Source organism: Ambystoma mexicanum, chromosome 11 (genome assembly GCF_040938575.1).
Source record: "Ambystoma mexicanum isolate Mex_15411 chromosome 11, UKY_AmexF1_1, whole genome shotgun sequence".
Classification (NCBI taxonomy): domain Eukaryota; kingdom Metazoa; phylum Chordata; class Amphibia; order Caudata; family Ambystomatidae; genus Ambystoma; species Ambystoma mexicanum.
Window position 1 is genome coordinate 1,479,868,066 of NC_090934.1, and position 27,863 is coordinate 1,479,895,928.

General features: G+C 51.6%; 1 protein-coding gene across 4 annotated transcripts in view; it reads right to left on the reverse strand.

The window, feature by feature from the left end:
• PRC1 (protein regulator of cytokinesis 1) overlaps window positions 1–27,863 on the reverse strand; it is a 626,832-nt gene that overhangs the window by 392,519 nt on the left and 206,450 nt on the right. For all 4 annotated transcript variants that reach the window (XM_069625201.1, XM_069625203.1, XM_069625202.1 and 1 more), the window contains exon 6: window positions 27,706–27,855. In XM_069625201.1, the coding sequence (XP_069481302.1) occupies window positions 27,706–27,855 (150 nt within the window). The remainder of the gene's footprint in view (window positions 1–27,705; window positions 27,856–27,863) is intronic.

The window sequence follows — 27,863 nt, forward strand, 5'->3', positions numbered from 1 at the left end:
TCCTAACCACAACAGTACTACAAATAGCATGTGGGCAGGGACCTGCCGCAACCTGTTAAGGCCACTAATCAATGGGTTTATCTTCTCGCCCATACTAAAACAACAAAGGCAAGCAACTCATATCCTACACACAACATCAATGGGCTCCTATTCTCACCTGTACTCATAACATCAAAGGCATGCAACACACCTTACACGCCATCACATGGGCTACCATCCTTGCCCATACTCAAACTTGAAGGTATGCCCATTGAATCCACTTCATGCCATGCTAGCCACCACGTGGAACTTAAATTACAAAATATATTAATAAACTAGGCACAATACCCCAGCTTACGTCTTCTAAGAAAAGGATACCTTTTCTAAAGCACACTGAAAAGACACATTTTGTTGCACAGATCGCATTAAACGAGGTACCCATAGCATTTCATAACGCCCCAGCATACATGTTTGAAAACCACTGCACAGACCAAGAACAATTAGCCTATCTAAATATCCAAGCACGCTTGGATGTGCACACCTGCTATTAAATCCTCATGCATTTTAATGCATCTTGCTGCTTTGGAGTTACCATGTGCAAAGGCTCAAAATATTATCTATGTCTTGCACATAACAAGGAACACGTTATTTACCTGTAACTGTTCTCCAGCATAGGTCTGGCATGGGTTCACATCCTCATGAATATTCCCTGTCAGGCTGGGAATCCTCGGTACAGAAAAAATCAGTTTCAGAACGGTCTTTCTACTAGTAACCAATCACTGGTCTCTGGGTCATACTGCTCCCAGCCAACGACTGCCCTCCACCTATGTCCCTCCTCTGGCAGCCATCTTCAGATTTGATAGCACGTAAAGTGGCAGTAGGACCAAGAGAAGAGCCGCAGAGGGGTAGGAGGGAGGGTTTGCATGTGAATCCATGCCAGACCCATGCTGGAGAACAACAGTTACAGGTAAGTAACTTGTTCCTTCTCCAGCATGGGGTCTGGCATGGATTCACATGCTCATGAATAAAGAATACATAGCAGTACACACATGCACAACCACGGGAGGTGGCAAGGCTCAACATTAAGCATCTCTTACCTCCTCATCAGGCGCACCTTCAGGCGAACAGGTTGCACAGCACTGCTTGGGCGACTCTGGAATCCCAGTCGATGCAGTAGAATCTTGTGAAGGTGTGCGTCGACCTCCACGTAGCAGCCCTGCAGATGTCCAGCAGGGGCACGCCAGACAAGAACGCCATGGTAGTAGCGATCGCTCTGGTCGAATGGGCTTGGACCGCGGGGCAAGGGTCGGTTTGCCAACCGGCGACAGTGCATGATGCATCTGGAAATGGAAGCCTTCGAGAGGGCCTTACCTTGGTTCACAGGTCCAAAGTTCACAAACAGCTGTGATGTCTTCCGAAGACTCTGTGCGAACCACATAGAACGTCAGCGCTCTAGCCACATCCAGAGAGGGCAAAGTCCTCAGCCGGCGACGAAAGCGACGGGAAGAAAAAAAGGTAACGCCAATGTCTCATTGAGGTGGAAGTCCGACGGCACCTTGGGTATGAAGGAGGGGTGCGTCCTCAGCACCACCCTCGTCTCGTGGAAAGTCAGGTATGGAGGTTTACAGGAGAGGGCCTGGATCTCTCCCACTCAATGTACGGAGGCGATGGCCACAAGAAACGATGTCTTCCACAATAGGAACGTCAACTGTGCCGAATGCAGAGGCTTGAATGGCGGCCCTATGAGCCTGGTCAGCAGCACGTTGAGCTCCCACGCCGGGGCCGGAGCCTTCACCAGCGGGAACTATCGGAACAGTCCTTTCATGAACTCCTTCACCAGGCAAGGAGACCATAGGGATGACCGCCCCAGAGTTCTGGTGTAGCGGGAGATAGCTGCCAGATGGATCTTGATGGTGACATGTGCCAGCGATAGCAAGTACGGCAGCACCTGAGGGGCCGTAATCCGAAGAGAGTTAATCTTCTGTGCACGGCACCAGACAGAGAACCTCTTCCATTAGCACGAGAGTCGAAGACACCCTGGCCTTTGCAAGCACCTCCTTGCAGTCCGCCGCAATATCGTATCCTCCGAACTCTAGCGCTGCAGCAGCCAGGCCTGCAGGTTCAGCGACCCTGGGTCGTGGTGGAGGATGGCACCTCCTTCCCTGGCGAGAAGATCTGCATCTGTCGGCAGTTTGACTGTGGTTGGGAGGGGGGGGGGGGAGAGAGGACTCCGACATGTCCAGAAGTTCTGGGAACCAAATCTGCCTCGGCCACGCAGGTACGACGAGGATCATCCGGCGCCGGGACCGTCTGAGTTGACCAATGAGTCGCAGCAGCAATGGCAACGGTGGGAACGCATACAGGAACAGGCCGTCCAAGGGGAATGAGAAGGCATCGTCCATCCTACCCAGCTGGGGAAACCTGCTGGCGAACCTTGGCACTTGGCGTTCATTGCCGTTCTGACGCTGGGGCATTCCATTCGCAATAGGAGATCCACTTGATCCTGCCGCAGCTCCCACTCGTGGCACGAGCGCAGCTCCCTGCTAAGTGAGTCAGCGATGGTGTTCTTGATTCCTGCCAGATGGAAGGGTACCAGAAACATCCCTTGGGCAACGGCCAGTGCCACAGGCCCTGCGCTTCCTTGGCTGGGGATCTGGTGCCCCCCCTGCTTCCGGATGTAGAACATCGTGGTGGTGATGTCGGTGAAGATCCTTACCACCTTGCCCTTGAGTGACGGAAGGAACGACCTGAGGGCCCAGAACACGGCTCGGAGCTCCAGGACATTGATGTGTAGTGACCTCTCCTCCGGGAGCCAAAGGTCTCTTGCGTGGAGATCTCTGGTGTGCGCTCCCCATCCCTCCAGGGAGGTGTCCGTCATAAGTTCCCTGATGTGTCGGGTTTTGGAAGTCCATGCCCGCTGCCAGATGCGCGGGTATCCCAGCACCGGATCGCTTGGTGGAAAGACTTGTTGAGCGAGATCCTGTCTTCGAAGCTGCCCGCCGCTTGCATCCAACGGGCGTCAAGGAACTCCTGCAGAGGTCGTATCCGCAGCCTGCATAGGCGCACGAAGTAGATGCACGAGGACATCATGCCGAGTAGGGACTTGATGGACCTCACTCTGGCCACCTCCATGGTCAACAGCTGTTGACCTTGCCCAGGATGGCTTTCGTCCTTACCTCCGACGGCGAAGCCAATCGCGCCAATGTCGAGCCTGGCTCCCAGGAACAGGGCGACTTGCGACGGTACCAAGTGGGATTTCACAAAGTTGATAGAGAATCCCAGATCAGTGAGCATTTGGACGGTCGATGTGTGATCGATGGAGTTCTCTTGACTTTGCTCGGATGAGCCAATCGTCCAGGTAGGGGTAGATGTGGATCCCCTGCAGGCGCAGCTGCGCCGCCATTGGTGCTAGGCACTTGGTGAACACCCTGGGCCCGACTTCAATCCGAAGGGAAGGGCCTTGAACTGATAGTGTCTCCCTTGGACCACAAAATCACAGGAATTTGCAATGTCCTTTTAGAATGGGGATGTGGAAGTAAGGAACAAGTTACTTACCTGTAACTTTTGTTCTCCAGCATGGGTCTGACATGGATTCACATGCTCATGAATATTCCCCGTCGTCAGGCTGGGAATACTCGGAATATTCCCCGTCGTCAGGCTGGGAATCCTCGGTAAAGAAAAATCAGTATCAGTTTCGTTTCTGATCTGTCTTTCGTAGTAGTAACCAATCACTGATCTCTGCGTCATACTGACCACAGCCAATGACTGCCATCTCCCTAAGCCCCGCCTCTGGCAGCCATCTTCAGATTTGGTAGCACGTGAAGTGGCAGTATGACCAAGTGAAGAGCCGCAGAGGGGTAGGCGGGAGGGTTCGCATGTGAATCCATGCCAGACCCATGCTGGAGAACAGTTACAGGTAAGTAACTTGTTCCTTCTCCAGCATGAGTTCTGGCATGGATTCACATGCTCATGAATAAAAGAATACATAGCAGTACACACATGCACAACCACGGGAGGTGGCAACAGGCTCAACATTAAGCAATACAACAACTCAACATTAAGCATCTCTTACCTTCTCACCAGGCTCACCTTAGGCGAACAGGTTGCGCAGCACTGCTTGGCCGACCCTGGAATCCCGGTCGACGCAGTAGAATTTCGTGACGGTGTGCGTGGACCTCTACGTAGCAGCCCTGCAGATGTCCAGCAGGGGCACACCAGATAGGAACGCTGTGGTAGCTGCGATCGCTCTGGTGGAATGGGCTCTCGGACGGCCGGGCAGCGGTCGCTTTGCCAACCGATGACAATACATGATACAGCCGGAGAGCCATCTGGAAATGGATGCCTTTGAGAGAGCCTTCCCCTGATTGACAGGACCAAAGTTCACAAAAAGTTGTGACTTCTTCCGAAAACTTTGTGCGGTCCACGTAGAACTTCAGCGCTCTAGCCACATCCAGTGAGTGCAAAGTCCTTTCAGCCGGCGACGAAGGCGACGGGAAGAAAACAGGCAACACCAAGGGTTCGTTGAGGTGGAAGTCGGACGGCACCTTGGGCATGAAGGAGGGGTGCGTCCTGAGCACTACCCTCTTGTTGTGAAAAGTCAAGTACGGGGGCTTGCAGGAAAGGGCCTGGATCTCTCCCACCCGTCGTGCGGAGGTGATGGCCACAAGAAACGTTTTCCACGACAAGAACTTCAACGGAGCCGAGTGCAGAGGCTCGAACGGAGGTCCCATGAGCTTGGTTAGAACCACGTTGAGCTCCCACGCCGGGGCCGGACCCTTCACCGGCGGGAACCATCTGAACAGTCCCTTCATGAATTCTTTCACCAGACGATGAAACCACAGAGACGTCTGTCCCGTGGTTCTGGTGTATCGGGAGATCGCAGCCAGATTAATCTTGATGGAAGCGTGCGCCAGTCCAGCCTTGGCCAGCGTCAGTAGGTACGGCAGTACTTGAGGAGCCGTAATCCGTAGAGGGTTAATCTTCTGTGCGTGGCACCAGACAGAGAACCTCTTTCATTTGTGTCCGTAGCATTTAAGAGTTGAGGACGCCCTGGGCTTTGCAAGAACCTCTCTGCAGTCGGCCGGTATGTCGTAACCTCCAAACTCTAAACGCTGCAGGAGCCAGGCCTGCAAATTCAGCGACTTCGGGTCGTGATGGAGGATAGCACCTCCTTCCCTGGAGAGAAGATCTGCGTCCACTGGCAGCTTGATTGACGGGGGCGCTGACAAGTCCAGAAGGTCCGGGAACCATATCTGCCTCAGCCACGGAGGTGCGACGAGGATCATCCTGCACCGTGCCCTCTTGAGCTGGTTGATGAGCCGGATCAGCAACGGCAATGGAGGGAACGCATATAGGAACAGGCCCTCCCAGGGGAATGAGAAAGCATCGCCCATGCTCCTCGGCTGGGGAAACCTGCTGGCGAACCTCCGGCACTTGGAGTTTGTCGCCGTCGCGAACAGATCGATCTGGGGTGTGCCCCACCGTCGGAAGAGGCGGTCCACTTTATCCTGTCGTAGTTCCCACTCGTGGCACGAGCGCCGCTCTCTGCTGAGAGCGTCGGCGATGGTGTTTTTTATTCCCGCCAGATGAAACGGCACCAGAAACATCCCTTGGGCGACGGCCCAATGCCACAGATCCTGCGCCTCCTTGGACAGGGCTGGGGATCTGGTACCACCCTGCTTCCTGATGTAGAACATGGTGGTGGTGTTGTCGGTGAAGATCCTCACCACCTTGCCCTTGAGGGACGGAAGAAAGGACCTGAGGGCCCAAAACACTGCACGGAGCTCCAGGACGTTGATATGGAGGGACTTCTCCGTCGGAAGCCAGAGGCCTCTCGCGTGCAGATTTTCGGTGTGCGCTCCCCACCCTTCCAGGGAGGCATCCGTGGTCACTGTCTTCTGGTGGCCGGGGTCTGGAAGTCCATGACCGCCGTCAGATGCGCGCGGGTGCCCCACCACCGGATCGCTCGTCGGAAGCTCTCGTCGAGTGTGATCCTGTCCTCGAAGCTGCCCGTCTGGATCCAGCGAGCGTCCAGGAACTCCTGTAATGGGCGCATCCGAAGCCTGCACAGGCGGATGAGAAATGCAAGAAGACATCATTCTGAGGAGGGATTTGATGGACCTCACCCTGGCCCCGTCCGCAACTACCATTCGCTGCACCTTGCCCAAGATGGCCCTCGTCCTTTCCTCCGACGGAGAGGCCAGAAGCGCCACTGTGTTGAGTTTCGCTCCCAGAAACAGTGCGTCTTGCGAGGGCACCAGGTGGGCCTTGGCGTAGTTTATGGAGAATCCCAGGTCCGTGAGTAGTTGGACGGTCCTCGCCGTGTGCTCCGCGGCGAGCTCCCTGGTCTTTGCTCGGATGAGCCAGTCGTCCAGGTAGGGGTAGACGTGGATCCCCTCCAGGCGCAGCTGCGCCGCCACCGGTGCGAGGCACTTGGTCAACACCCTGGGTGCCGACCTCAATACGAAGGGAAGGGCTCTGAACAGGTAGTGACACCCTTGGACCACGAATCTGAGAAACTTTCGGTGTCCCTTTAGGATGGGGATATGGAAGTAAGCATCCTCCAAATACGACAACGACAGGAAATCGCCCTCCTCCAGCTGACCCAGGACGTGCTGGAGGGTGACCATCCGGAACTTCTGTGCCTTGATGAATTTGTTCAGTCGTCGTAGGTCCAGGATGGGATGCCATCCTCCTGTCTTCTTCACAAGGAAGAATCTTGAGTAAACTCCGGAGCCCCGAAGCCTCTTTGGGACGAGCTCGATGGCGCCCTTCTTGAGCATCGCTTTTACCTCCAAGAGAAGTTGAGGGACGTGATGTTCCTTCCTGGCCACGGGGGGGACGCGCGAGCACTTTAGAAACTCGAGCGCTTGACCCTGGGCCAGGGCGTCCAGCACCCAACGGTCGGTGGAGATGGACTCCCACATGCTGACGAAGTTCGCCAGCCGGCCTCCCACCGGGATGCTTCAGTGGGGGCCCGACCCCACGGCCGGTTCAGTCCTGCTTCGACGAGGCTTTGCCGCCTTGTCCTCCCTGGCGACGACGGCGGGGTCCACTCGACTTGCCTCGTGCCCTGTAGGCTTCCTGTGATGACGAACGGGCCGCTTGACGGTAGGTGGAATATCTGCCGCCGGAACCTTTGGAGGCACCCTGCTTGCCTCCGGTGCTCCGAAAGGGCGGCCGTCGTTGCTGGAGAACACCAAGAGCCCGGGCCGTCTCCGTGTCCGTCTTGATGGCTTGTAGGGAATCGTCCGCTGTTTTCCCAAACAGGTTGCTCCCGTTGAACGGCATGTCCAAAACTAGTCTGCACGTCCTGCCGAAAGTCCGTTGCCTTGAGCCATCCACGCCGTCTAAGGCACACGCAGTAGCCCAGCTGGCGAAATCCAGTGTCAGCGATGTCCGTCGCTATCGTAATGGCGTGGTCCGACGCCATTTCTCCTTCCTGCAAGATCTCTAGGGCCTCCGCCCTCTTGTCGTCCGGTAGGAAGTCCAGCAGGGGGGCGATCTTTACCACAACTCCCTGTCGTAGCAGGCTACGATAGCCAAGGCCTTGGCAGCCTTAATCGTCGTCACTGCCGATGAGATGACTCTGCGTCCCATCGTGTAATTTCTTTCCCTCGCCGTCCGGGGGGGGAGGGGTGGGGGAGGTTGACGTAGAGGCCGAAGCCCCCCCTCCCCCGCTTTCTTCCTGGCTGCCGCGGAGACGACCGAGTACGGTGTCGGCTGTGCCTGAAGGCACAAGGGGGCCGCGTCCAGGACCCGGTACTACTTCTCGTACCGATCCCTTCTCGCAGGCGTTGTGGATGGGTTCTTGAGGAGGGCGAGACCCTCATCCCAGATATCATCCAGTAGAGGTACAGCGAGGACCGTCTTCCTCTTGGTCTCGCGCCGTTGATAAAGGAAACCTTCCTTCTCTTCCGGGCAGAGCTGGAAAAGCTCGGATGCCCTGGCGATCATGGCATGAAACGATCCAATCTCGTCGGGCGGGGAAGCCCGGGGAGGAGGTGACGACGGAAGTTCCTCGTCGTAAACCTAGTCCGTACCCGTCGCGGCCGTGTCCGTCCCCGTATCATCCCCACGGGTCGTGGACGGGGAGGAGGGCTGAGCAGGGCCCGATGGTTGAAAAGGAGGTGGAGGATGAATCCTTCTCTTAGGAGGAGGGCTCCCAGAAGGGCCTGGCTCCGGGTCCCCCGTCGGGTGCGGTTCCTCCGTTGGTGGTAACGGCAATCTCATCCTTATCTCCGAGCATAAGGACTGTATAGCCAACAAAATGGCCGCCAAGTTGTCTTGTGGCACTGGTTGAGGGGATTCCGACGGGCGGTCAGGAGCCTCGTCGGCACCCTCGACGTTCTCGTCGTCTCCTACGTCGGGTCCCTCCCGACGGGCTGGTCTTCCACGCCAATGCCGTGGCTTAAGACTTCGATCAGCTCCTCTTCAGAGGTTGAGGCCGAATCCACGACGACCTCCTGCCCCCCCTTTTTCTTCTCCGGAGGTTTCACGGGGGTCCTGTCGATGGGCTTGAAAGAGGACTCCCTTCGCGGTGGCAGGGAGACTCTGGGCCCCGAAGTCGCCTCCACTGGTGTAGCCTCCACAGGCTGAGCCAGGGCCGCCGCGACTGTCTCGATAGAGGCCTTGGCAGGGTGGATCAAGGCTTTCACCACCTTAGGTGCGCTCACCGCCTTCTCCTTAGGGGGAGGGTCACCGCCTCGCTCCCCCTCCGATGGGGCCTTCGAGCTCGACCAGGGTCTCTCCAGGAGCTTCGCCGGGTGCTCGGCCTTCCTCTTACCCAAGCCAGAGCGTTGGCTCGTGGTTGATGGCGCCGGGGAGGATGCGCCCTGCCTGGCAACCGTAGAGCCCGACCGTTCGGCACTCCCGGTGCCAGCGGACTCGCGGTGCTTGGCCTTCTGTTGGGCCCCCGTCGCCGGGGCGCCCTCAAAGGTCTTAGAAGACCGCTCGGACCTTTTTCTCTCTTCCAGCCAGTTGGCGAGACGCAGATGGCGGTCCTTCATGGTCCGCTCCGACATATTGCCGCAAAACGCACAGTCCTTCTCCACGTGCGTTTTGTCCTCATGCAGGCAGTAGAGGCAAAGGGAGTGTTCGTCCTCAAAGACATTCTGAAGCTGGCATTCAGGGCAGACCTTGAACAGCTTTCCGGGCGTTGAGCTTCCCTTCTCCTGGGCCATGTCCGAGATGGGCCTGAGAAACTTCTGGAGTCCTCCAAAAGCGTGGCTCGACGAAATCTTCACCGTTGAGGGGCGCAGAGGAATCCGACACGGGTCCCCGTTGATCGGATAAAGAAACGGTGGAGCTTGAGGCTCTTTTGACCGAAAAAAGAATTTTCCTATGAAAAAGCACGAAAACGCACTAAAGCTCGAGAGCAATAGCACGAGGATCCCAACACTTGAACGTGCGGTAAAAATCTGAAGATGGCTGCCAGAGGCGGGGCTTAGGGAGATAGTCATTGGTATGACGCAGAGATCAGTGATTGGTTACTACTACGAAAGACAGATCAGAAACTAAACCGATACTGATTTTTCTTTACCGAGGATTCCCAGCCTGACGGGGAATATTCCGAGGATTCCCAGCCTGACGACGGGGAATATTCATGAGCATGTGAATCCATGCCAGACCCCATGCTGGAGAAGCATACTCCAAGTCCAGCGACGATAGGAAGTCGCCTTCCTCCAGCTGACCCAGCACGTGCTGGAGCATGACCATCCGGAAATTCTGGGACTTTATGTACTTGTTTAGACAACTAAGGTCCAGGATGGGTCGCCAACTGCCGGTCTACTTCCGGACAAGGATGTATCACGAGTACACTCTGGAGCCTCTTTGGGAAAAGTTTGATTGCTCCCTTTCTTAGCATCGCCCGTACCTCCAGCAGCAGTTGAGGGATGTAGTTTTCCTTCCTGGCCACAGGAAGAATACGAGGACACTTGAAATTCCAGGGTGTCCGCAGGCCAGGGCATCCAGCACCAAACAATATGTGGAGATGGACTCCCACACGCTGACGGATTTCGCCAGCCGGCCTCCCACTGGGGTGCTCAGGTGGGGGCCCGATGCAACAGCCTGTTCAATCCCGTTTCGTCGCGGCCTTGCCGCCGACAACGGGGTCCTCCTATCTTGCCGCATCCTCTGTAGGCCTCGTACGACAAGGAGCGGGCCGCTTGGCGGTACGACGAGGAACCGCTGCCAAATCCTTTGGAGGCACCTTGCTTGCCTACGGAGTTCTGAAAGGACAGCCATCGTTGCTGAAGAACACCCAAGGCCCGAGCCGTCTCGGTGTCTGTCTTGATGGCCTGTAGTGACTTGTCCACTGACTTGCCAAACAGGTTGTTCCTGTCGAAGGGCATGTCCCCGTGGCCACCGTAATGGCGTGGTCTGATGCAACTTCGCCTTCCTGTGGGATTTCCAGGGCCTCAGCCCTCTGGTTGTCCAGGAGGAAGGCCAGCAAGGGAGCGATCTGTCGTAGCGTGCCGCGAGGGCATTGGCCGCTTTAATCATTGTCGCTGACGAGCTGACCCGTCGTCCCATGCCGTCCAGCTTTTTCCCCCCCTCGCCGTCCGGTGGGGATGTTGAAGTTGAAGCAGTCGCCCCTGCTGCTTATCTCTTGGCCGCTGCGGAGACCACTAAATCCGGGGACGGTTGTGCCCTGAGGCACATAGGGGCGGAGTCCGGGACCCGGTACTTCTTCTCGTATCAGTCTCTTAGCAGGAGCTGTGGACGGGTTCTTCAGGAGCGCTAGCCCCTCGATGCAGATGTCGTCCAGTAACAGGACTGAGAGGACAGTCTTCCTCTTGGCCTCCCGCCGTTGGTAGAGGAAACCTTCCTTCTGTTCTGCGGGGCAGAGCGGGAAAAGCTCAGATGCCATGGTGATCATGGCGTGGAAGGGGCCAATTTCGTTGGCAGGGGGGGCACAATGAGGTGGTGAGGGGAGGGTCATTCCGTTGTCGCCACCATCGTCGTCCGTCCCTGTCGTTGCCGTCTCCGTTCCCGTCTCATCCCTTGGAGAAGGGGGGTTAAGGCTGGAAAGGGGGAGGAGGATGGACTCGTCTACCCTTGTTAGGCGGGCTCCCCGATGGACCAGGCCCCACTGGGTAGTCTGTGGGGGGTAAGGGCATCCTTGTCCTCATCTCCGCGCACAGCGTCTGTATCGCCATCAAGATTGCTCCTGAATTGTCCTGTGGTACGGGTACCGGCTGCACCGGAACAGACGGTTGGGGCATGAGGTCCTCTGCGCCTTATCTTCCTCTTCGGCTCCCCCGTTGCTCTCCTTGTCAGCCTTGTCGGGATCCTTCCCGTGGGCAATGGATTACTCGAACTTCTTGGCAAGCGTCCAAAAGATCCTGGACAACTCATCCTCAGGTGATGTCTGTTATGGCTACCGTGCCCCCCCCCTCCCTCTTTCACCTGCTGGGGTTTCACAGGGGTCTTCTCGATGGGCAGAAAAGATGATTCCCTCCTGGGCAGCAGGGAAACTCTAGCCCCTGAAGTCGCCTCCACTGGGGAAGCCTCCGTAGGTTTCGCCAGGGCTGCCAAAACTCCCTCAATCGAGGCCTTAGCCGGGTGAATCAGGGCCTTCAAGACCTTGGGCGTGCCTGAGGCCTTCACCTTGGGTGGAGGGTCACGGCCTAGCTCCCCCTCGGCTGTCAGGATCGACCGGGGCTTCTCCCGAAGCTTACCCGGGTTCTCAGACTTCCTCACCGAGCCAGAGCGTTGGCTCGGGTTGATGGCGTCTGTGATAGTGCACCCTGCTTGGCAGCCGAGGAGCCAGACCGATGGGCGCTCCTGGTGCCCACGGACTCGCAGTGCTTTACCTTTTGTTGGGCCCCCGTCGCCGGAGCGCCCTCAAAGGTCTTAGAATACTGCTCAGATTTCTTCCTCTTCTCACCTGCTGCTGGTCTCTTCCCCTCCAGCCAGTTGGTGAGTCGAATACGACGATCCTTCATTGTCCGTTCGGACATGGGCTTACAAAACGCACAGTCCTTCTCCACGTGCGATTTGTCGTCGTGAAGGCACAGAGTGTGCCCATCCTCAAAGACATTCTGAAGTCTGCATCCAAGGCAGCTCCTGAACAGCTTGGATCCAACAGGCGTCATGCTTCCCTTGTCCTGGGCCATGTCCATGCAGGGTAAGCCTCAAAGATCTTCTGAAATCCTCAGAAATGGAAAACACGACAAAAAGCTGCCCTTGAGGGGCGTAGAAAATTCCTAAAACGGGTCCCCGTTGATGGGAAGTAAAGTCGGTGGAGCTTGATGCGCGAATGACCGAAAATAGAAGCGTAAACTTTCGAAAAAAACGCAAAATGTAATAAAAGCTCGAGAGCTACAGCACATTTGAATGTGCGGTAAAAACCTGAAGATGGCTGCCAGAGGAGGGGCTTAGGAAGAGGGCATTCATTGGCTGGGGGCAGTATGACCCAGAGACCAGTGATTTGTTTCTGAACTGTCTTTCTACTAGTAACCAAACAGATTTTTTTCTTTACCGAGAATTCCCAGCCTGACGGGGGATATTCATGAGCATGTGAATCCATGTCAGACCCCATGCTGGAGAAATAAACTTCACACTGATGGTCACACTAAACCACTTACACACCACAGGAACATTCCAAAGGGATGTACAACTTTGCCATCAAGATCTGCAAACTGCATCACATTTAATAATTGTAACCCAAACGTTAAAACTCTGTTAAATACAAAACTTGACACGTGAGGTTTGCTCAACCACGTGCGCGCCAACATGTCAGCCCTTCCCAAAGCTGTAATACTCAGCAAGAAAGCAAAATAAACAGTCAATTCCACCATGACACATTGAGAGTTGCATTAGCAAAGCCTCACAAAATGCAAAAGGTTTCCCAGCTGCATACAGCTGCCACAGCATTGCGGCAGGCAACAAAAAAAAAATATCACAAGCCTCAGTTGGACCTTTAAGTCGGATCAACACAGAGTCCCTTATGGACAAAATATGCGCCGTTGCAGCCCCTGTTACAATATCTCAACGCAAAGACAGTCTCACAAGGCCACCTTTGTCCGTGTTCATGGGCTGCCTCCATTCCTGTTGGAAGACTGCCTGGTCAGTCTCCCTTCACCTCTTCCAGAATGAAAACTGGCTATCCTATTCATGCTGGGACACGTCACTGGGTGCTTTAGTCTGAAGTCTGACTTTAATATTCACACAGTTAACTGCTCTCTGGCCGCACTGAGACCCAAGCGCTGATCTCCCTTGCGCGGCCCTCCAACATTCCAGATCACCATCACTGCAGGCCGACCCTCTGATGTCACCATTTCCACAGCAGGAGCGGAGTAGCAACGAGCTCTGCAACTCCAACCGCCACTGCAGGTGCCCACCCGAGTAATGTAGGTCATTACACCATATGCCAACAAAACAGTGCAATAAAAGCTTTCCATTACTTCATGTAACTGACACTTTCCGTTATGGTGTCTTAAATGTTGGCTCATCATGCAGCGTTCTGGAGACACCTTGCACACTTCTACAGTGCCCCTCACTCCGGTACTGCCTTTGGACTATTGACAGGGTGGAAACACCCTCCGGTCCTCCCTTTGGACCCCACTCCTTTCCTGGTCGCGCTAGAGTCACAGCTCTCTGGGGAAAACTAGCTCTTCAGCCCCTCTAGGTGCATCTCAGAACTGGCTTGCACCTTTGGTAAAACAATCTGTAGTCTCTGGCACCTTTACATCCCCTGGGTGCCTAGCATGGCAGCATCCGGCACATTTACTTCCCCTGGGTGGTGGGACTCATGGGGGCAGTGGGTCCCCTCCCTGTACCTTAACTCTCCGCTTCCTGTTCTGCAACCCCCCCACCCCCCGCAGCAGTCTTTCTCCACTCTGGTACTCATGCACACAGGTAGCTGTCTTTTCCTGGGTTCGCCAAGGCCCTCACAGGCACCAGCTTGTCGCCAATTATGTTTTTGAGTCAGGGTAACTTGTAAAGGGTAGTCAGCAGTAATCTTCAAGTTGCTTTAATCAGGATATATCAGGTACATGACAAGTAGATGGGAAGTATAGTCACAGGGGAGCCCACTGCTCCCACCACCCAAACTACATCACCAACTGCCCTGGGTGGAATCTCGTACACACAACATTCCAGTCAGCCACATAGGCATTACATTGTAACATATCTGCAGTCACACCATACACTCAGAGGGAAGGATCAAGCAGGACAAAAACAGTTCATAGGAAAACCATTCAGAACAGATACGTCTTGTGGTTCTGGATGAGTTGCAGAGAGCAGGGCAGAAGTGAGGTTGAGGAAAAGGCTGTTGCTGTAGTCCAGCCTAGAGAGAACCAGGGCTCTGGAGACAGTGAGCCGCTGGGGATAGTGAGAGAAGGCAGAGTGCCTCTGAGGAGGTGTAGTTGATAGTTAGACTTTGAGCTGTCAGAAATGTGAGGCGAAGGAGAGAGTTGTCGAAGATGGCCAAGGTTTTTGGCCTTACAGTTGGGGGTGGGCGCGGAGCCAAAAGAGGCCAGCCAGTGTGAGAGGTGGGAAAGCAGGAGCGGGGGTCCCAATGCAAACCATCTCAGTTTTACTGGTATTGAGACAAAGGTTGTTTGCAGTACACCATGACTGAATAGTGCACAGTCAGGTATGAGAGGGGGTGAAGGCGGCTGAATGCAGCCTAAATGATAGTTGTGGGTTATCTGCATAACACTCAAAATTAGAGGTGAAAGTGGCAATCGCACATGCCAGTGTGGCCAATATATGATATGGCATTTATAACGCGCTTATACACAAGTGTTTCAAGGCGCAACGAGGCAAGGGAGGACAGACAACGATCCTACATGGCCAGGCGTCATTCAGATTGCGCAAGGGATGGGGGAAGGGGGAAAGTGCGTCATGACAGTGCTGCGCATGGAATAATGAGTAAACGTAACAGCCAGCACGTGTCAAGTGCTGGTCGTGGGACTGTAGGGATACAGGAACAGTCCCCAAGAGCAGGGAATGTGCTGAGCTCTCACCTAGGGAGGCAACGCTTTCCCAGGGGAAGTATCCAGGACTGCTCCGATGAATTGGAGACTTTGGAATGGTATCATATGAGACTTCTTGTAAGTGAGGAAGAAGCCCAGTCTGTAGGAAGTGGCAGGTAATCCTCAGATGTTCCTGGGGCTGTTTGGGTGAACAAGCCCTGACGAACCAATCGTCCAGGTAGGGGTAGACGTGCATCCCCCCTCTCCTGAGATTCGCTGCCACAAAAGCCATCAGTTTGGTGAAAACCCTCGGGAGGAGGTCAGCCCGAATGGCAGAACTCGAAATTGAAACTGAGCTGCCAACCACAAACCTCAGGTACTCTGTGCTCGAGATGGATTGGCACATGAAAGTAAGCATCCTAAAGGTCCAATGATACCACCCAGTCTTGGAGTTGGAGAGCCTGAAGGATATGAGAAAGGGTTACCCATCTTGAACTTGTCCTTCCTGAGGAATTTGTTCAAGTCTCTTAAGTCCAAGATGGGTTTCCATCCTTCTTGGGAATGAGAAAATAGGGGGCATACCAACTCTTGTTCCTCTCTGCTGCAGTTACATGTTCGACTGCACCTTTCTCTGGCAGGGTTAAAATGTCCTGCACAAGGTGCGGATCTGGAATTTCGACAGCTGTATCACAGTGGATGATCCAGAGGCCCTTTCTGAAAAGGATGGCAGTAACCCCAGGCTACTGTTTCCAGTGCCCAAGCATCTGCAGTAACGCCCCGCCATTCCTTCAGCTGCTGAGAGATTCCGTCTCCCACCGGGGTCTTGTGGGAGAAGGCCTCAGAGTGGCTGCAACAGCGACTGAGGGGACAGTTGCCGCTGCTTGGGCTGATCTAGCACCCTTTCCTCGTCTACCAAGTGGGAATCTATTTGGTCCTCTTTGACTAGCCTGTCCTCTTCCCCTTCCAAATGGGAAATAGAAACGAAAAGCATGACCCCCTCCAGGAAGATGAGCCTGAGTAGGAGTGTTGCTGAGTTTGACGTATGGAGGCGCTAATTGACTTAGCCGCCGCCTTAGAGGTCTGCAGCTTCTCTAGACTCATCTGCCGAACAACCTCAAGCCATCAAAGGGCATATTGGAGTAGCCTGGGCTGCACATCCAGTGCAAAGCCAGACTTTCTCAGCCATGCAAAACTGCAAGCAGGGTGCTAGAAGCCATGGACCTGCTGATGCCATCAGCAGTGTCCAGTCCTGACTGGAGCCATTCCCCATTGCCTCCTTTCCATCCTTCACAATAACCAGGAAGCTGTCTCGTTCCTCGCCTTCCGGAATGTGGTGAGCCGCCATGTTAACAGTCCCACGGGGTGTAGGTAAACCTCGAAAGGGTACAAATAACATTGGTTGACTTTAAAGCCATACTGCTCAAAGAAAAATCTTGGGAGACCAGGCATCAATTCTCTTGTCATCCCTATCGGGGGGAATAGAGGGATAAGCAGACTGTCTTGTGAATGTAGTTGCTTGGACCACTAAGCTTTCAGGTATAGGGTGCTTCGTTATATAGTCTGGATCAGAGGATGAAGGTCTATATTCTCTGGCAACATGGTTTACAGCAGGTCCAGATTCTGGGGTTTCCCAGTTGGACATGACCTTCCTTTGAAGGGCTGCATGAAAAGGCAGTACTGGATCCTTCTGAGGACCCTGGCTCAGAATATCTGTCATGCCATTCCTAGGTAGGAGAATTCCTGCCCTAGCCCATGAACCCCACAACCCTATTCATAATATCCCGTAAGTTTAAACAGCATGATCAGCTTGGTCAGGATTGTCAAAGTGGCAAAGTGTCTATTCCACTAGCTGATTGGAGGCAAAGATCAGACTTCTTGGATTCTGGGGCAACCAGCTCCTCAGGAGTGTTCTTCGTTCCATATTTTAACCCAAATAGGGAAGAATCCTCCTCATAAATGGAAGTCAGACAGTCAGACTTGAAAAACCTTACCCATGGGTTGAGGCCATGAAGGCATCTGCATTGGTTTCGCCAATGGCTATGACGCTACAGGAATCGACGCCGTCTTCGACAGTCGTCTATGGCGTTGATGTTGCCGATACTGAGTTCTATAAAGTCGAAGGTGCCTTAGACAAAGGCGTCGTCGTCAAAACCTTCGGCTGTTGTGTCGAAGGTTTGGAACCTGCCGCCATTTTGTCTGGCGTTGCCTTCGATTTATGCACCGAGAGGCTTGTCGACTTGCTCTTTTTCTGGAGGTATCGGAGAAGGTTCTCTAGATGGTACCCTCGAAGATTTCTTGCCAGAATTAGAGCGTTTAGTAGTGTGACCTTCCTCTGTCATCCAAAGGATGAGCTGGGACATGGTCTTCGCGTGACTTCGAGGGGGTCGTGCCGCATTCTCAAAGATTGTCATCATTGAGGCTCTGAAATCCTCCCATTTTCTAAGGGAATCATTTTCAGTTGGACAAGTGATAACCCTTGTAGAGTCAGAAGACTTAGATCAGTGACGTCTCTTTGCCTTCTTCGAAGATTTTCTCAACCGACTCCTCGATCGAGGCTTCGACTTACACCAGGACGAGTCCCTAGACTTCCCGGCGTCTTTATTCCTCTTTGAAGCCTTCGAAGTTTCCCTCCCCAACGCCAATTTACCTTGTTCCTTGAGAGCTATTCCGGTCATGGCCCGACAGGACCCGCAGTCATCAGCCCGATAGTCGGGAACCAAGGCACCACAGGCAGACGCGATGGGGATCAGTGATGGACAGTTTCTTCCCGCAATCCTAGATTTTTTTTAATAACAGTTTTTGGGTTCAAAGGATTAGAAGATGAAGACACAATCCATTTGAAGTTATCTTACCTCATGTGATGATCGTGGGATACATTGGGAAGTACGGAATACCTTGCAGAGGTCGGGGAGACCAGATGGATGGCTTGGAGAAGGTTTCCTTGTGAAAGCGGCATGCAGGAGATGGTCCAACACCCCTGCCATGGACAGACAGGGCCAGACAGGATCTCAAAAGCCTTAGAAGGGGCCTTTAAAAGACTGCCGGCAGAGCTCCATGGAAGAAATTAATAGGAGTCTGGCCAATCGGGAGGCCTGTTGGTGGGATGCCTGGCTACAAGCCACTCCAGGGCACAGATGAGCCTGCAAGGAACGAGGAAAGGTCTGCAGTTATGTCTGCACTCACCCTGCACTTGCCACCAGCTGGCCGTTCCTTATTTTATGTTATTTTATTATACCATGTACTGCACTTTCCCCTGCCACCCGCACTTTTCTTTTCCCTCTTCCCTTGCACAATCTGAATGACACCTGGCCTAGGTCTTCCCTGTGTACCCCCTTCCCTTGCCTTGCCTTGAAGCACTTGTGTATAGGCGCGTTATGTCAGATCATAACTTAAGTGCACCTTTGTACCTCAATGCAGTAGATGTTCTGCTCCTGCAGCAAAGGCCCTCGCCGGTGTATATGTATATATTTCAGAATGGCAGCAAGCAACTGAAAGTTAAGTATAACTTTGTAACACTTTGAAACTTGCCTGTTTCAGCTATCAACGTTACAACACCAACAGTTAGCTAGTAAGTACTTTGCAACACTTGTTATATTTTCACAGAGGCCTAGCTTTTGGAAGTCCGTCACTATTCTAGGGCATGAGTGTTTCCAGAGGCAGAAGGGAACCCTGGTGGTCCAGGAGCCAGCTGTAGGCCGGTCAGGTTATGGCAGAAGTGTAGGAAAGTCAGTTCCAGAGGATTTCTCATCAGAAAATTAAGTCTTCAGGGTTAGAAGCATTCAAGGAATTCGTAGAAGGCTCCTATAGGCGCCAGTGTTCAGCCTGGGCGAACTCCCAAACACACATGACCACTCTAGCCGAGCGGCAAGACTTTAGGTACCCTCAGCCACACAGTAGCTAAGCAGTGAAGAGCTTACAGACGCCTTCACGATGCAGCACCACATGACCCACATGAACTTGCAGCAGTCAACTGAAAAGGCTCCCAACAAAGGATTCCTCAGTGCTTCTCACAGCTCTGGATTTGCCACACTGGCAACTACCGTCCTTAAACCAGTACCTTGAAAACAGATTCACCTCGCCATCTTGGTCCAGCACTCTGGTGAAGACTTCAAGGAGTGGCATCTTGCTTCTGGCGGTCCAGGAGGAGACCAAAGTTTAAGCAAGTCTTTCTTCAGAAGACTTTGCACAGCACTGGCTTGAAGTCCCAGGGTACAGGTTCCCATTTAGCATTTCACACAGATGGAGATGCAGGATTAGGCAGAACAGTGCTTGGCGCAGGCAGGTGGAGAGCCTTTAGTTTAATAAAGGAATCCAGGGGAAAAGAATGTATTTCCTTAACCTTTCATTTCAGGACACTGGAGTGGTCCCAATCCAAGATGGTGTGACAATGATTGGCTGTTGGGAGTTAGTTTGGAATGTTCTTAGCAAAATTCTAAACTGCCTTTTATTCAAGTATTTGTATATTTATATTGCACAGCCTGCCCACGGGCATCAGGGCGCATGTTTAGAAAGTTGGTTACAGTAAAGAGTTACAGAGGGCAGTTACAGAATACAAGTTATATATACATAGAACAAAGATATATACATACATTTAAAAGGGGGGTCAGTCAGCTCAGTATGTAAAAGGTAATCGAGTGGGAGCAGCATGCAGGAAGGTCCAAGGAAGGTCACCGCTACTTGAGGCTCCAGAGAAAACCTAAAATTACCAAGGTTTCGCAGTAATCAGGAACGAAAACTATTGCCCAAGAGATTCGGTGAAAGATGACTCATAAGTGATGTTTGAAATAAGAGAAATGTAATGTCTTTAAAACCAGGTTATGGAAACAGGAAACTGAAGCGTTTCCTAAAGGAATAGCCCTTGGGAAAGAAAGATTTTGAGACTGTTACATGACCCGTTTGAGTTAATTTCTCCAAAGCGAAATGTAAATAGTTTCTGAAGTTCGAGAGGCAAAGCAGGCACGTGCACCGTAGCGGGATAAAGATTACCTCCGTTTAAGTGGGTACATAGAGAGCGTGATCACCAGCGCTGCATACCCTTCGTAGTAAGAAGAGGCGGGAGCTGGCGGTTGAGGAAAAGACCTAAAGACATGCCGATGCATCATCTGCATCGATTTAGAAAACCGCATAGGTCGTAAACGCTTGTTTGGCGTCAGTTGGCAGAAGTCGGAGAACTCTTGCGTGTTTCAATTCAAATCGTTTTTGAAATCATGTGGCGCAAGGAAAGAAACGAAAGACATTTGCACAGTGTTGTGAAAGAACAAGTTACTTACCCAGGCTGACCTTCTTTCAATTGGATGTTCCTCCCACGTATTCTGCATACTTATAATAATCATCCTTCCAGCTTCGGCCGCTTTGGAATTCTTTTTTCTCCGACAGGGGGGCGCTGTGTTCCCATCTCATCGAGTCAATGTCCCTCGAGGGCCTCTGTTCGACTGCTGAAGTCATCACAGTAGAAGTAGCGTATGCAGCACCCATTGGCTTCAGTTCTGTTTTTCCCCCCGCCTGAAGATGAATTACCAGTACCACCATCGACCGTAGGCTCCAAGAAAGCGTAAAGTGTAAGAACATGTAAATTCTATGGCAGGGTAATCTGGGAGGAACATCCAATCGAAACAACGTTACCAGGGGTAATTAACTTGTTATTAGAATGGATTGTGTACGCCCACGTATGCCTCATCTTATGCTAGACTCCCAAAGCAGTCATAATTTGGTGGTGGGAGCACAAATTCTCTTTTATTGTCGTCATGGACTGAATGAAGGCCCACTTTTGCAAATTGTCCTTGACTGGAAAATGAACCCAGGCACTAATGTCACACAAACGTGTGAATAGACGACCAAGTGGCTGCTGAACAAGTGTCTGATCCGGACACCTCTTTGAAGAGCAGCAGAGGTTGCCATGCCCCTTGTGGAATGTGCTCAAGCCTTCCGGCGGGTCTTTGCCCATTAACCTGTAACATTCCCCAATACTAAGGATGATGCATCTGGATATGGTATGTTTTGTAATCGCTAAACCCAATTTAGGGCCTGTATATCTGTAAGGGATACTTCTAATTCCCTTAAACCTTAGAGCCCCCCAGCTCTTTCGCTGGACTTTAATTTTAACCCTGAGTGAGCCCTTTTTCTCACTGTCATGCGTTTTGACCGGATTTGGATCACGTGTTTCTGCTGTTTTTAGAGTCTGAAACTCCATAGGCATCTACTTTTTTATGGCGACTCATCGCCTTCAGTGCCATGTCACTGAGAAATCCTTTGGATTTCTCTTAAGGTTTAAATACCTTGTATGAACTACCGTTACCAAGAATAGTAAAGTGAAATTGACTACCTTTTCTCTTTGTAGGTCCAGCACACCCCATTTTATGTGGAGTGCTGGGGGGAGGGCGAGGTTACCTAGTAGTCCCATATCCTACATTCTCATGTAAAAAAATGTATGTTACCCTCCCTACTTTAAATGGCTGGTGGCAGTGGTTTACTGTTCCTACCATTGTGCTTTTGTACTGCAGGCTGAACCCTCAGCTGCAGTACAGCACCAATGGGTGACCATTATTTCAAAATGGCCCCCGACTTCTTTTTTTTGCCATTTTCTGTTCGTGAGGTCTTTCTGGGTTTTACTCTATGCGATTCTAGCCCTTTGTCCTGCCTTTAGGGGGCTTCAGCCCTAAAGCCCGCCTCTGGCTCCAGTGTGTCTGGAAGGACAGGATGTGAGGGAGGGCCCCGAAACTCCAGTCCTGTCCATAGGAATGCCTGAATGCAACCTGTCCTGATTACTATGTGACTGACAGCCTAAGCTGTCCATGAATGGGAGCAACTTGCTTAAAAAGCAAGGGTTTTGCGACTAGAGGCAGAGTCAACCACTGGGAGAAATACCCGACTAAGAAACCATGAACAAAGCTGCTGCATAATCCTGGACCTCTGAAATTGCCCGGTGAAGCCCTGCTGCTGTGCTGAAACTCAATTCAACAAGCTCCGGAAGGGACGACTTCTCCCCTTGGGTTAGTGGGAACAACAAACCCCTGAGAAGAACTCCACTGGGCCATCTTCCCGGACTGGCTGTACTTCTTCGCTGCTGCAAGGACAGAGCGCCAGGGGTTGAGTAATCTGTGGTCGAGTGCAACGTCTGAAATCCAGCTAGAAGTTCCAGGAGTCTAGTCTCCCAAGGACCCCCCAGAAGCAGGACGACCAGAGCTCAAGTCCCATCAGCAGAATGCAGGACCCAAGGGGTGAAGGAAGTCCAACCGGTATCCGGAACTGTGCCGTTTGCCAAAAACTGAAACAGCGAAGTGCTGCTGAACCAAAAAAGAGCCCATAGCTGCCGACAACCTCCCAAGCACCGCCGCATGAGCCCTCTAGACTCCTCCTTGTTCCCACCACTGAGGCTCAGGAACACGGGGTCGGCACCGATGTAGCAAGACAGAATCCAGCTGGACCACTTCTTTTATACCAGAGGTACCTTTTATACTTGGGGTACTTGACTCATTGCCGTTCGTAGCTATGCTTTTCTGCGTTGGGAATTGCAGTGGCTTTCCTTTAGAGTGGATTCCAACTCTCCTTCACAAGTGATTTTCTAACAAACTCTCTAACTTTGTGCAAGACTGATTCTAAGAAGTGTCTCAGCTCCATAGACTGTTTCAAATTGACTTTGATAGTCCTCCCTGCAGAATCTTCTAGCCCATTGCTGATAAGGTTTGTCCCTCATAGGTGGTAACTTGTTTTAGACTCTTACTGCTGGGAAAGGCTTGTCTAGATGTCATTGGAAGATTTAAGGGTGCTCACATATACTGAACCTGTTTAACCTTTTCCTTCCTTAAACCTTTTTGCAACATCAGAATCTGCAAAGTATAACGTGTGATATATAAATAACATTGCTGTCCTTCTGAATGAAGTCACCTCAGGGTGTAGGAATTGTACAAGCATAAAAAGAGTATCCACTAACTTGTTCAGATTCCGCAAAGTTATGATAAAATATATTTACCTTGTTACATGAATTGCCTTTTTAAAGACTGCGCATTTAAAAATTGATGTTAAATAAATATTTATAACAAACTCTGTGCAAGTGTTACTTGTAGTTCCAAATTTCATTGATACAGCTCACATTTACCTCTGAGATAGTCCGCTCAGTCACACTACAAACCTGTGTAGTACAGACCTATACCAAAAGGTGGAGGAGACTGGATCTGGAGGTCTTGCTTCTGGAGGGTCCTTAGGAAGCTCCTCGAGCTTTTAACCGGATTTGTTGCGCGGCAGACGTTGCACTCTATGGACACTCAACCCCTGGCATGGGACTTCTGCAGCAACAGAGAGGCACAGAAAGTCGGGGATGGTGCACAAGAGGAGTTAGTCTCTGGGTTAGTGGGACCAACTAACCCAAGGGGTGAAGTCGTTCCATCCGGATCTTCTCTGTTGAGGGGAAAGAGGTCAGCACAGCAGCAGGGCTTCACCAGGCAATTCAAGGTCCAGGAGGTTGCAGTTGGCTTTTCTTCTCAGTTTTAGTCAGATGTTTCTCCCAGTGGTCGACTGCCTGTAGTTCCAAAACCCTCGCCATTAAGCCGGTTTTACCCCATTCATTGAATGTCAATCACAGCAGGGTGGCTGTCTTTTTAGGACAGCCAGCCAATCGGGACTAGTTTAATTCAAGCATTCCTAGAGACAAATGACAAGGGAGTTTCGGGACTCTCCCTCACATCCTATCCTTCCTGACACACTGGAGGCAGGGGCAGCCTTCAGGGCTGAAGCCCGCCAAAGGCGGACCAAACAAAGGGCTGAAACCGGTCTCACAGTAAAACCCCAGAAAGACCTCACAAACAGAAAATAGCGAAAAAAGAAGACAGGCCAGTTTGACAAAGTGGTCACCCATGGGTGCTGTACTGCAGCTGGGGGTTCAGCATGCGGTAGAAAAGCACAATGGTAGGAAAACGTCAACCACTGCCATGAGCCATTTAAAGTAGTGAGGGTAAAAACAATGTTACATGAGTAGGTAGTATAAAGTGCTACCAAGTAACCCCCCCCCCCCCCCAGCACTCCACAAAAGACTGTGCTGGACCTACAAAGAGAAAGGGCAAGTCAATTTCACTTTTAATATTCTTGGGAACTGTAGATCATGCAAGAAAAGGTATTTAAACCTTAAGAGAAATCCAAAGGGGCCGTGTGTCACCTACACAAAGCAGATGCCTATGGAGTTTCAAATTCGAAAAAACATGAAAAAATCCAAATCAAGTAAAAAGCACATGAGAAAGTGAAAAGGGACTCACTCACTCCAGGGTCAGAATTAAAAGTCCCAGGTCCAGCAGAAGAGCTGGGGGTCTCTAAAGGTTTAAGGGAATTAGCACAGAAATGGGAATTCTCCCTAATGGAGACTGTGCTCTGCCTGCTCGGAGCATCCACTACCGTGTTCTCTCCGGCTAGGTGAACTGCCGATAGAGAGTCCTACTTGAATTGGCCAGAACCAGAGCTGCATTGCTTCTCTGAACAGCGGTAGTGACCCTACACCCCCGCTGTTAAGGTAGTACATGGCCACTGTTGTCTGTCATTATCAGGACGTTCTTTCCCTGTACAGAGGGCAGACAGGCCTTCAGTGCTAGTCTGATTGCCATCAGCTCCAAAAGGTTGATGTGTAGTTTGGACTCAAGACCAGCGACTGCCGATTGTCAGGTCGTTGGCATGGGCTCCCCACCCAGTGTGTGAAGATCTCTCCGGCCATGGCTGCCAAAAAGATTCTCACTTCAGAAGTTTGTCCTTGCAAGCCCACCACAGAAGGTCCTGGAGACTTTGCTCGGAACCTTCCGGAGGTCTGACATTCTACCTGAGAATTGGGACCATTGAGTCCTGAGAGTCCATTCGAAGGATCTCATTCTGAGGTGGGCCTCTGGCACCAGAAAAATGCAGAATGCCATGAGACCGAGCAGCCTCAAGAAATCGAAGGCCAGAAGATGCTGGGCATTCTGGAATTTGGTGACCATCTGCAGAATATGTTGAGCTCTCCCCTCGGAAGGTGAGGCTTTCCCTGAGGAAGTATCCAGGACTGCACCAATAAATTGGAGTCTTTGAGATGGCATCTTGGGGACTTCTTGTAATTGGAGGGAGAAGCCCAGTCTGAAGAGAGTGGCAGGTTATGCAGAGATGTTCCTGGGCTTGCTCGGGGGAACGTGCCCTTATCAGCCAATCATCTAGGAAAGAGTAGATGTGAATCCTTCTCCCGAGACTCACTGCCGCCACCATCAACGATTTGGTGAAAACCCTGGGGCGGAGGTCAGCCCGAATGGCAAAACTAAAAACAAATAATGAGAACCGCGAGCCTCAAGTACTTTGTGCTTGAGATGGACAGGCACATGAAAGTAAGCCTCCTGAAGGTCCAATGATACCATCCAGTCTTGAAGTTCCTGAAGGATTTGGAAAAAGGTAACCATCTTGAACTTGTCCTTCCTGAGAAACTAAGACCAAGACGGGCCTCAATCCACTGTCCTTTTTTGGGAATCAAAGTATGGGGAATATCAACCCTTGTTCCCTTCCGCTGCAGGTACATGTTCTATTGCACCTTTCTCTAGCAGGGTCAACATTTCCTGCACACAAAGCGGATCCGGAACCTTGAAAGAGTTGTTCCCCAGTGTGGATGATCCAGAGGCCTCTTTTGGAAAGGAAGGATGTAACCTTGGGCTACAGTTGCCAGTGCCCAAGCATCTGAAGTAATGCTCTGCCATTTTTTTCAGATGCTGAGTAAGTCTGCCTCCCACCGGGGTCTTGAGTCAAGGCCTCAGAGTGGGTTTGAGGCGGCCGAGGGTAAAACTGCCACTGCTTGTATTAGCACCTCTCCCTAGTCTACCACGAGGGAATCTTCTGACCTCTTTTACCGGCTTGTCCTCTTCCTCATCTAATTGAGGAATAGAATGGAAAGTACTTACCCCTCCAAGACGATAAACCGGAGTAGGTGTGTTGAGGCCGTCTAATTGCGGTACTAAGGGATTTAGCCGCCGATTTTGAGGTCTGCAACTTTTCCAAACTCAGCCTTGCTGCCAAACAGCCTTGAGCCGTCAAAGAGCAGGTTTAGACAGCATATCTGGTGCAAATCCAGACTTCAACCACGCAAATCTGCGCAACACTGCTAGTTGCCATTCATCTGCTGATGCGGTCTGCAGTATCCAGAATTGACCCATTGCCTCCTTACCATCCTTAATGGTTCCCAGGAAGCTGTCTCTTCGCCTTCTGGGATGTGGTCAGCCGCCATAGCTACGCAACCCACAGGATAAACAAAACTTGACTTTAATGCCATACTGCTAGCAGTAAATATTTGTATCGCCCAGGCATCCATCCCCATCAGGAGGGATGGATGGATGGGTAGGATGACTGCTTTGTAGATGTAGCAGCCTGAACCACCAAGCTTTCCGGTGTTGGACGTTTTGTCAAGTACTCTGGGTCGCTACTGGATGGTCTATATTTTCTAGCAACCTTTTTATTCACTCGCCATAGTCTCTAGTGTCTCCCAATTTGCAGAGACCCTTTTTTGCAGTGCAATGTGAAAAGGCAAAATGTGATCTTTTTGGGGACCCAGATACAAAATATCTGTCAGGTCATCCTGCCAAAGGAGTAGGCCTGATCCAACCTAAAAACGATCACCTTCCTTCCAGTTTCCTATATGAGGAGTCAGTGTGGTCAGTAGGATCTGGTTTGGCAAATTCCAGTTCGGGAGAGGTATCTAAACCACTGGCCGACTGAAGGTTATCGTACAAGTCTTTTAATCTAGACTCAGATAAATTTATCTGGCACATTAGGGGTGCCATATTGTAACCCAAATGGTGGTATGTTATCTGAAGGTCAATTATTTTCATAGATGGAGGTTAAAGACTTAAAACAAATCTTTCTTGGGCAAAGGTTTAAAAACCTTTTCCTGGGTTACCACTAGCTTCGACAATTTCAAAGTAATCATCGGCAACGACGGAGTCTACTTTAATACTGGTGTCAACAGGCTATAAATAAATAAAAAGGGGAGTTAATTGTGAATGTGAAAATAACCAGTAGATGTATTTATTTGCCGGTTTCCAGAAAGTGCAAGGTTCTAGAGAAGATGCTTTCGGAGGAGACCTGTCTCGTTATTTTATCCACTCCCTTTCCCCCCCGGCCTGGTCTCTTCAGTAGTTGTAAATAAAGAACTGCTGGGAACACCAGATTAAGGGGTCTGGAGGACTAATTGTCTGCTCCTGCAGGATTACGAACTGGGTGCTTCTAGTTCCTTGCAAACACAAAGGTACAACCAGGACCACCCCCACCAAGGACGGCAGGAAAAGGACCAAGAGGACAAGTACAAGTAAAGAAGAAATAAAACTCGCCATTCTAGCAGAATGGTGACCCTTCTATGCTTTACTGCGGCTGTAAAAAGATGACACTTATGCCAAATCTCATTCACCCGAGACCACCCTCTTGCAACTCCTTCCCCTCCTCCCCCCCCCCCCCATTTGCTCCCCCTGCCCGCCTCGCCCCTTCCTCCTCTGCTATAGCTACCCTTCCTTGAGTGGTACAGAGCTGGAGTTTTGTATTGCCAAGTAGAGAGTCAAGTCCTAAGTATATGGACTTTAGAAAAACTCCCATAAACGGATAGTGACGGGAAAATGAAGGACTAGAAAGTTACGATGGTAGCTAATGACTAATGTGCACTGATGCTATAATACTCTATGTCTATATGTGCCCGTTAAACATATATACATTTTTTTTTAAAACATTCACTAACAGAAGGGCCCTGGTATGTACAATATAGTCATACAAAACTAAGGCTTAATAAAAAATTTTTTTAAAAAACACACAAGTCTGCATATCTTACTTTTCTGCGGGTTTTGGCTTTGGACCCAGTCATGTGCACAGAGAAGGCTTCCTGTTCATCTGTAGGGATCTGCAGCCTGGTCCACAGATCTGTGATTCTAGAGCGCAGTTGAATACACACAGATTCATTTTGAGCCCTCTGCTCCTCCAGCTATGAAA